Source organism: Barbus barbus (genome assembly GCF_936440315.1).
Source record: "Barbus barbus genome assembly, chromosome: 19".
Classification (NCBI taxonomy): domain Eukaryota; kingdom Metazoa; phylum Chordata; class Actinopteri; order Cypriniformes; family Cyprinidae; genus Barbus; species Barbus barbus.
In genome coordinates this window covers 8,566,740-8,577,595 of record NC_136747.1, presented here as the reverse complement: position 1 = coordinate 8,577,595, position 10,856 = coordinate 8,566,740, and the positions used below count along the sequence as shown (strand labels likewise).

Sequence of the window (10,856 nt, the reverse complement as noted above, 5' to 3'; positions counted from 1 at the left end):
TCAATCCTTATATTGATTGGAAAACAACAACAAAAAGTGAGTGACATGAAAACAGACTAAACTGTGACTGAAAATGCAAGGATGCAATTGGGTGCTATAATTAAGTTCTGAGGAATAGACAGTGAGAGAAAGAAAAATGTGGATCCGAGGTGGATGGCTTGGGTGTAGTTGGCGGAAAAAGAGGTGGGGAGATGGGTGGGTAATAAACCAGAGGGTTGTGTTAAGGGATTGCAAATTCAAAGTTCTCTGTGAAACGGAGAAGGAAAATGAGCCCCACACATCTACGACTCTCTCTCTCTCTCTCACACACACACACACACACTCCTTTCTATCTCTCTTTCTCTCACAGATTCTCTCTCACACGCACATACATACACAGGCTCTCTCTCTCTCTATAAACGAGCACATTCTCTCTCTTTCTCAGTCTCCTGCTGCATCCAACGAACACAACACACTCACTCACTGCTGTGACTTCGTTTATCGCTTCCATTGTTTCTGGATTTTATACCAATCAGCCACAAATACGTCTTCCGTTTTTCAGCGCTAATCGGGTTTCACTCCGAATTCTAAAGACGCGCACAGAAGATTCCAGCGGATGGTCTGTAACACTGCGCTCTCTATAAACAAACATGTAACGCTCATTTCTGCGCTCTATTCGTTTCGCGTTCAGGAGAAGCGTGAGTATAAGACTACAGCACAACGACACTGTTATTGTTTTTAGCGCTCGCGCTCTTTAACGTTATTTCTCGTGAATGCACGCTCTTGTTAAATTTAAAACTTTGGTGAACCTTTGAAACTTATTACGCGTTATAACCGTTCATGTAAACACTGGCTAGTTCAATGCGCGGACCTTATTAACGCAATTCTAATAGTTAAAATTTCCTCTCCGCAGATTTATTACGTTAATTGCGAATCAAAACCACATGCCTTTGAATCGCCATCGATGTTGTTGTCGTAAATGCATCCAAGCTGAAAATGTAAAGGTGTATTTTAGTGCGTCTAAAAGTATATTAGAGCTCTATAGGAGTTCAGGGTAATCGACAGTGCAGCATTCACGTGGTATTTTGAAAGAATAATTTCAACAGTGAAGGAGACTGAAATTTATACCGTTCAAAATATTTTTTTATGAAAGTAAAATTCTTGGCAAAAACCTACAGCCTTGCCTTTCATGTAAAATAACATCAAGAACATAAACTGTGTTGGCACACACTCATGCCCACTATGGCCAAACTATCCTGGCAGCATCACAGCAGAGGACGGCGCTTGATATCAACTTCCTACTTTATTTTGGCCACCCTTACTATACTGTTGTCCTGGTCCTGCCCCGTTCTAGGCAAGAAGAAGCTCTACATCGGAGCCCTGTTCCCGATGAGCGGCGGATGGCCGGGTGGCCAGGCTTGTCTCCCTTCTGCCCAAATGGCCCTGGATCTGGTGAACAAGAGAACGGATATTCTTCCAGATTATGAGCTTGAATTAATCTATTATGACAGTATGGTAAGTGAGCACTGCATGTGAGCCTCTTTAATCACTTTCCATTATTTGAACTATTTGATAGCATGCAATTGAGTGTGCACCGAACTAGTCATTCCATAAGAGTGTTTACTTGCTGTTGATGTTATTTATTCAAACAGTGTGGAGTGTCATTATCAGTGGCTTGCTGAAGATTTGTGTTCACAGGAGATTTCTGAGCAAATTTACATTTTACTACAGCATATTAGGTCAGCTGTAGTATGCTAATAGGGGTTTGGTGGATACTAATGAACATAATGTTCTTTAAATGGGAATTTGTACTTGATTCAGCATGACTTCATTAAAGCTGCGCAGAGGAATGTTTTGACAGCATCATATTATCATTCATTGGTTATGCTGTCACCTGATATTTGCTGGCAAAAATCTATTCATAGCAGCTCAATATACCTTTCGCTTTCCCTGTTCGTATCTTTCCATTTGCTTCACTCTGTCTCTACTTCTCTCCATCTTTCCCACCTGCGTCCCTCCTCCCCCATGCAAGAGATGCCAATGCATACTGCCTCTCTCTCTCACACACACACACACATATGCAGAGTGCAAGCCAGAGTTTTAGACAGAAAAGACATACAGATACATGCAGAGCGCAAACAGTTAATTCCCTGTGACTGTTCGGTGTTGCTTAGAGCTTCGCCGTGATTGGTCGGAACGGGTCTGCATTGGAACCCCGCTTCAAAGATACAGGAGAAGGAGGAAAGACTGGGGGTGGAGGTTGGCATGACAACAGTTACCAAGACCACTGCTGTTCAAACAAACACATAAGGCCACAGATTGCTCTGACAAAAGAGAGAAAAAAGCACGGACCTTTATGATTATTGCATAAACAGAGGCAGATGGATAAATGGGAGAAATTAGCCGACTGGTGTGAGACTATAGACGTATGAAGTGCCGTTCTTCCGTCTGCACTCGGACATATTGAGAGCGTCGTTTCTGATCCCCCAGCGGTAGGTGGATGTACTCGGGACCCCTGCGGATCCGAATGAATGCATGCACACAGAAACACGCTCATGCAGAGAGCTGCGTCTGATTAGGATTCAGCACCACGGACAGCTACATTTAGAGAGCAGGAAAGCGCTGTGTCATCAGGAGGTATAAAGCGAGCAGGAACATTTCATCTGAGTTGGGTTTTAGGTATTCAGACCCAAATGTTCCCTCCTGAGCCACAGAAAGAACAGGCTCATTAAACCTGCGCCCAGCATGGTTCTGGGCCGTTCTGATTGGAGTGGAGAGCGGCGCTCTCCGTTGGGTGATAGGGGTGGTACGAGGGGGGCAGGCTTATTAGTATGGACTGGACCTGTGACTGATTTCCTCTGAGCCCCGGTGTGAGATCACTTGGCCTTAAACGCTTGCACTGTGGGGTCGTTAGTGTGTTTTTGGGGTTTGTTCGTCCACTGATTTGAATGATGGAAGACACTCGCTTTCAGTGCTGTAGAGTCAGTATTTAAAAGTGGACTTTTTCCTCATTTCCAGGGTTCTCAGAAGTGGAAGTCATCATAGTTGGGTAAATTTGTAGAGTGGTGAACAGAAACTACAACAAATATAAAAACAAATATAATTTTTGCATTCCCATTCGCTCCAAAAGTAAGAAAGAAGAAAAAGCCCCGTCTTTGCCCCGTCTCAAATGCCCTTTTTAGTTTTTCTTATATGTGGTCAACCTATCCTGTTTTTGTTTAGTCAAGTTTTAGTTGACTAAGGCCCGGTTTCACAGACAGGGCTTAGACTAAGCCAGGATGAGGCCATTGTTTAATTAGTAAATTGAAGTAATTTTTATTAACATGCCTTAGAAAAAACTGGTGTGCATCTCGAGACAAAACAAAGGCACTGATATATTTTAAGATCAGTCAGTGCAAGTTTCTTTCAAATAAAACAGCTCAGATTTACACTTTAAACCGGGGGTATAAATCTGGGAAATTTAGTCTAGTTTTAGTCAATGAAAATAAATTTTTTAGTCATGCTGCATAGCGATTAAACTAATAATTACAATTATTTTGCTCACAATTATAATAGTGATTACTGATCATGATTGTTGTCATTTAACATCAACATTATGAAAACAGGTAAAACTCAAAAGATAAAAGAGTGAAAATCTTAATATTAACTCCAATAATTCTTAATTATATTCTAGTTTTTCTAATAAAACAACCAAACATTGTATTGTGGCACAGGGGTTGCGTAAGTGCATTTATTTAGCAACCACAATCTAGTCAAGATGCATGTTTGGATTTATTACAGTTTGACACTAAGAAGGTTTAATGGCAGATTTATGCAACAAATAGTGTAAATTACCATGTGGAGGAACACAAACTGGCTGTATGACACTTTAATATGAGCAGAATATCTCAATGGAGATTGCTAAACTCCAATTTTTTGTTGAGGTTTTCAGATCATCAGCGCTTTTTCCACAGTGTAGAGCGAGAGAGAGAGAGAGAGAGCATGTTTATTGTTGCCAGAATGTAAGTAACATTTTTAATTAGGCAATTAAGTTTCCTAAAGAGTGTCATTAAACTAGTTCCGCAATCCTTTCTTGTCCTTCAAGTCACAAGAATGAGTGTTTTGAGACAAAATGTTTTAAAAATATCTCTGAGTAAATTTTTTTTAGAGTTTATAAGCTTTATTCATATTTAGTGAACTTACTCTTAGCAGCAAATACTAGTATTTTCTGTGCTTCTAATCTACAGCACCATGGAAAAGAAACATGTTTTAGCTGACTGCGAGAATGTCTTTCTGTTGTGTTGTCTTCACTGTGACTGCATGAAGAAACAAACAGACCAGTCTGTATGGTACAATTTAAAAAACAAATAACTGTGTTAAGTCACTTCTTTTAATCAATCGGTCAAAATCAGAATCATGAAATTAGATACACATTTGCATCAATCTAATGAACTGAATCCATCAGAGCAGTTAACATTTGGATGTTTGTATAATGTTCTCTTAGTTCTCTAATTGGATGTTTGTATAATGTTAATTAATAATTATGCACTACTGTACACTGTAAAACATGACTGTGATTTTAACGGTAAAAAACTGTGAAAATGCTACAGTAAAAACCTTAAATGGTTAACGGTAAATTCTTGTAAAATTTACAGGGAAAAACCGTAAACTGACGTTCTCAGAATTCCCTGCATTGCATTTCTTTTAGAATTTGATGTTTTTTCTGATCAGTTATGTTTATTAGGGTTGTATGTTACATCTAATGTTGTTAAATTAATGTTTTTTGCATATTTCAGTTTAACGAATCTCACCATGATGGTGTTTAGTGCTTGTGTGAATGACACTGTGCACCTTCTATATATGCTATTAATTAAAAGCTGCTTGTGATGGGCTTTGGTTCATCATGTGACTTTCTCATCACCACCTGCATTTGATGGTTATCAGTGTATTTCAAAGGTGCAAAACAGATTTCAGTATTTCAATAGGTTGTTATATTAACATATCAGTTAATGAAATTACGTTATTTAACTGTAAATTTAAGATGAACCATAAAACCTAAAATGCTGTTACCGTATTTTTTTACGGTAGAATTCCAGCAACCCCAGCTGCTGGTTTTTTAACGTAAATGTTATGGATTTTTTTTACAGTGTATAAAAGTATCGGGTTTGTAAGATATTCTGTAGTATTTAAAGCCTCTTATGCTCACTAAGACTACATTTATTTGATACAAAAACAGTAATATTGTTAAATGGTATTACAATTTAAAATAATTGTTTTGTATATGAATATATTGTAAAATCTAATTTATTCTGTGATGCAAAACTGAATTTCAGTGTTACATGATCCTTCAGAAATCATTCTAATATGCTGATTTGCTGCTCAAGAAACATTTCTTATTATCATTGTTGAAAACTGTTGTGCTGCTTAATGTTTTTGCAGGAACTGGTGCATTTTTCAGGATTCTTTGATGAATATAAAGTTTAAAAGAACAACATTTATTTGAAATAGAAACCTTTTGTAATGTTATAAATGTCTTTACTGGCACTTTTGATTAATTAGTTGATAAATTATAAGTAGTATAATTTAAAATCACAAAATAGTTTTCTAGTAACAAATAGTATTTTAAAAATGTGTATTTTTCTGTGTAGTTAGAACCTTACATGAGCAGTAAATCAGTCATCAAATAAAGAAATGTTCCTCCTATCTTCAGGATAATCTGCATTCTGTTTTCAAAAAATAAATAAATAATAGATTTCAATTCTTGTAGTTGTTTTGATTCGGTGGGACCCAGGTGGTTTAAAATAGTGAGGCTCACGCATGGCTTCCCTCAGGGTTGGAAAGTCAGGACAAGGAGGAGATTTAGAGCCCAAACAAAGTCTCCGTTCTGGGGATATGATTCTGCTGACGACCCCCAGGGAGTCTGGAGAGAGTCTGCTCAAGACTCTGGAGGACATACCGTGTGCCTGAACGCATCATGTACAATCTTGCTAATTTTATTTAGTTTATTAAAAAGAATGTGTAGGCATGTGTCCACAATAGGGACAGCTGAAGAAACTCTCTCACGGAACTGTGCGGAGTGTCACATTAATTTTCTGCTTTTCACAGGAAATCATTGTAATTCTGAAAAGAAAAGCAGTTTCTCACTAAAATGCTTCTTTTGTTGCGATTGAAATAATTGGAGTAATTTAGCAGGATGTTTAGAAGAAATTAAAAGCATCGGGAGCGACATAGAGATGTGTCAGGATAAGGAAGCAAGATTAGATGCCAATAAGTAAAGAGCAGTCAGCCGCCACAGGGTTCTGCCAATTGAATTTAAGTGATTGCACCAATCAAGCCTTGAATCATTTTAATCTCATGTTTGTTTTTTTATTATTTTTAGGTTTTGCCCCTGTTTAAGCTTTTCTTTGTTCCTAAAACAACAGAAACGCAACAAAAGCCCAGCTTTAGAAATGCTGGCTATGCTCAAGGCCACTGGATGCAACTCGGTTTGCTCTCAACACATGATCAATTGTGGCTTTAACCTACTATTATCATTTAAATGATATATTGATTTCATATTGACAGTTATTTTAAGACAAATGGAGGGAAAAAAAGATGCTGATTGTCAGCGTCGGGTTAAAGACTGATGAGAGTACGTCTAGCAAACAAACATTTTTTTTTTGGTGTATATTTGAGTAAATGCATGTGTCCTTGGAGGACTCCAGCTGTCCTCTGTATGTATTTATTGCTATATCTGTCTCTGCTCCTTTCTGTTCTGCTTTCTCATGCATATTTATCTCTACTTATGTGATTCGGTATGAAATGAAGTCTCTCTCCCTATGGGGGTCCTTATAGTGAAGCGGCGAATGTATATACAGTGTGAAATGTGTGCTTTTTTTGTTGAGGTATGCAGTTTTGAGCATAGAGTGACAGGATATCTTATCAATAGTGACAGCTGTGCTTCAAATCTGAATATAGATTATTTATTCAAAAGTGTTTTTCTCTCTACTTTCAGTGTGATCCTGGTGAGGCCACGAAGCTGCTGTATGACCTGCTGTACACGGAGCCTATAAAGATCGTCCTGATGCCAGGCTGCAGCTCTGTGTCCACACTGGTGGCCGAAGCCGCGCGCATGTGGAACCTCATAGTGGTGGGTTCTCCTCTTCATCAGATCTTATTCGTTTTGAATGTTTACAAATGAGATGTCGATGCAAGGATGTTAAGGAAAAACTCAAAGTTTGTGAAAGTGGAACAAACATTGGAATTTGGATGTTTAGACATCCACTAAAAATTTCAGATGGGCAAGTGAAAGCAATTTTACTTGACATTGTTACAATACATGTAGTTAATGTAGAAATGAGGTGATTCATTTCCAGAAGGATGTGAATGCACAGATTTCTACAGGGATTGTTTGCTGTAAGGATTTAGAGAAAATACACAAGTGTTATTAAATCTACACCTCATTTTGCAACTGGAAAGTTGAGAAAAATATAGCATGTCTCACTTCTGATCATTTTGGGAAATGCACGTTTCATAGTTTCCTTTTATTTAGAATATGTGTTTCCTCATTATTTGAACTGTTAGAGATTATGTGAATGCATGCATAAATACATAAAAATATACCTAAGAATATACACTACTGTTCAAAAGTTTGGGGTCAGTAAGATTTATTTTCTTGAAAAAAATGCATTATTGTGGAAGGTGAAAACATTAACAAGTTAATTTATTGTTTTTTTAAATTTCATATTATTGAACATAAGCCAATCACTGATTTAAGGTCCACAGTGATTCATTAAGTTGAGCTTGTCAGTCTGTCTGTATTAAAGAGGTCAATCAGACAGGATGTGTATGAATTGTATGTACTCATCAGAGGGCAGGATTAATCACATTACTTTAAAAAAATAATATTACGTGTTTATAGTTGATCATACAAAATTAAACCCCTAATGAAAAATAAATATACTAAAATGTATTAGAAATATGCAGCCAATGAGCTTACTGCCTTGCATTTATATGGCTGGCTAGTATTCACTTGAGATTCCTGCAGCGCGCTTTGAGAGTTTCTCTGAAGCCCCCCACCTTCCCCAGCTCCACCTGTATAGATCTGCTATGGGTTCTTTTGTATGCTATTTGTGCAGCAGCAGTATGTCTTAAATACTCACAGCACCGTATCGCCATATGCATTGGCAGGAGCAAGTTCCTGCACTTGCTTGCAGCAGCAGCAATAATCTACAACTACAGCAATAATCAACAGCAGTAGCAATTCAGCAGCAGTGTAGCAGATCTGTTCCGCCAAGACCAAATACATTAACATTGTCATATCCATCACCATGCTAAAATCTTCCGAGAGTTGTCATGATTGAAATTTAATTGGGTAACACTGTATTTCGATAGTCCACTTTAGAGATTCTACTAACAGTAAGTAACTTTGCAACTACATGTCAACTAGCAGTCATTAGAGTATTAGTAGACTGTCTGCTTAATATCTTCTAACACTTTATTTGAATGGGTCCACAACATACAACATACTGACTATTAGAAACTTTGCAAGTATATGTCAACTTATTCTACTAACCCTAAACCTACCCTAACAGTCTTCTCTGAGAGTTAGTAGACATGTAGTTGCAAATGAATCAGAATTAATTGACATGTAGTTACAAAGTTACTTATAGTTAGTAGAATGTCTAAAGTGGACTATCAAAATTAAGTATACAACTATTGCAAGTATACTATAATGTAATATCTTGCATTTAAAGACCTATATTATTCAAAGATCATACAATCCTCATCAATAGTGACATTAAAACACATTTTAGACTTAATATTAAGAAATGTGCATTGTGCACAAGTAGTACTCCAAATAAAGTTTAATTATAATTTTTATATCAGTAAGTCTCAAGCAGAATGTCAGTAAATATGTTAACAGATTTGAACTATACTTAGTATGAAATAAATATATTATAAATTTGCTATTTTTTACTAGGGACAGATTAAAAAAAAACATTCATGAGTTGAACATAACTGTAGTCACTGACATTTGGTTTTTATGGCTTCTGTATGGTTTTGTACATCCCAAACCGAACTCTCCAACAGGTCTCATTACTGAAAACATTATACCACAGTGAAGATGAGCTTCCCAAATGCATCCCCATTTCAGAACATGCAGCACTTTTTTTTAAATACCCGAAATCAGTGAAATAGCTTCCAGACATGTTGGATCAGATATTTATGTCATTTTATTTAGCTTTTGGCTCGTCTTTGAAGTGCACTCCCACTGCCTCATCTTACTTTTTTTTTTTTTTTTGAAAATCAGTCTCTTTATTTTTCATGCTCTGCTCTATTTTTATATCTGTTGAGAGCTTTTTCTCTTCACAAATGAGTTTTGACCTATATAACCCCTCCGCTGGCCTTGAAACCCTCCCTTTTTCCACCCCCTCAGCATTCCTGTCACTCAACAACATCTCACCGCATCTGAGAATGACATTGAGTTATTGGCTAAATAGCAAAAACACCCTCTGCTGTCATCTGATTTGACTGCCTGATTAACCCAGAACAGAAAATGTTGAAATTGAAACCTCTATTTTCTTTCATTTTACCTGTGTTTTGGATTTTAACTTTTTATCACAGCTTTGCACGCTTGTCTCACGCTACATTCTCCAGTGTTTAATAAAGCTGTTCCGAGTGAACTGTGATCAACCCAGCAGGAGATAATTTAGCCCCTTAGGTACTGGTTTTCCTGCGGGTGATTTTATTGCACATTTTTCTTCACTAGCTTGTTTCTAATTTTCCTCCGAAGGTCTCAGTAACCGGGTTTCACCAAAGTTGCGAATTTAACTTATGTGCAAAATTGGAATATCGCATAAAACATTTGCGAACAAGCACAGGGTGATGGAAACCCAGCTAGTGTCTGAACAGTGGAGATGTGTGAATGTATTCCCATTGCTCGTTTCTTATGACCATTGATATGTGCTCGCAGTTGTCCTACGGATCCAGTTCACCAGCACTCTCCAACCGTCAGCGTTTCCCCACCTTCTTCCGCACGCATCCCTCAGCCACATTGCATAACCCCACCCGCGTGCAGCTCTTCCAGAAGTGGAAGTGGACCAAAATCGCCACCATCCAGCAGACCACCGAAGTCTTCACCTCTGTGAGTGAGATGTTTGCATATACAGATGTTTTAAAAGCAATAGTCAAAAGCCAGTAGAGATTCATTATCATTTGAATCTTGTGTTGGTCACATGCTTATTGTACCTTGTGCTGGGTAGCCCCGCCCATTCTGAAATGCCATTGGTCCAAAGTCCTGCTCTGCATAGTTATGAAAAGTGTTATTAGCATGAACTGACATTCAAAACCCAATTCAGTTCTATAATGTGACTAATTAGTGTATTTCCAAGTGAGCCAGTGTATTCAGTGAGGACAAAAATGCAGGGCAGGATGATTTCATCCAATGCAAATTAACATTTCATACCAGAGTTTGCACTTAGAAGTGTGGTTGAAAAAATAAGTAGCCTTTATGATTTCAGCAAAATCAAAATCATTTCAGAGCTGGATTATTACATTTTGATGTAACATTATGAAAACATGTTCTTCTTTGGAAATGATTCACCCTGTTTCTTATTACAAAATCCATTTGCATCAACCTTGAACTAAAATATGACTTTTAAATCTTGATTTGTTTTAGTTGTCCAGTAATCTATTTAAAATGCTCAAATTGTTTTGTGAATCATAATGTATTAAAGTAGTACAGTACAATATATAAAATTAGCATGTTATTATATGAGTGCATTCGCTCTCTGTTTCATCCATAACTCCCTGAAACTTTTTCCAAACAGATTTTCAAGGCTTCGGATCGTATTTCACAGCTGCCACCTTATTTACATGACCTCAACTGAAATAAAATGCTTTCATTGCATGAAAAC

At 37.4% G+C, this 10,856-nt stretch overlaps 1 protein-coding gene across 1 annotated transcript in view; it reads left to right on the top strand.

Annotated features, from left to right (window-relative positions):
- Positions 1-1,338: 1,338 nt before the first annotated feature.
- LOC306885596 (gamma-aminobutyric acid type B receptor subunit 1-like) overlaps positions 1,339-10,856 on the top strand; it is a 52,189-nt gene continuing 42,671 nt past the window's right edge. Inside the window, exons 1-3 of the mRNA XM_079442241.1 lie at positions 1,339-1,494; positions 6,953-7,087; positions 9,914-10,084. Of these exons, the coding sequence (XP_079298367.1) occupies positions 1,369-1,494; positions 6,953-7,087; positions 9,914-10,084 (432 nt within the window). The 5' untranslated portion in view covers positions 1,339-1,368. The remainder of the gene's footprint in view (positions 1,495-6,952; positions 7,088-9,913; positions 10,085-10,856) is intronic.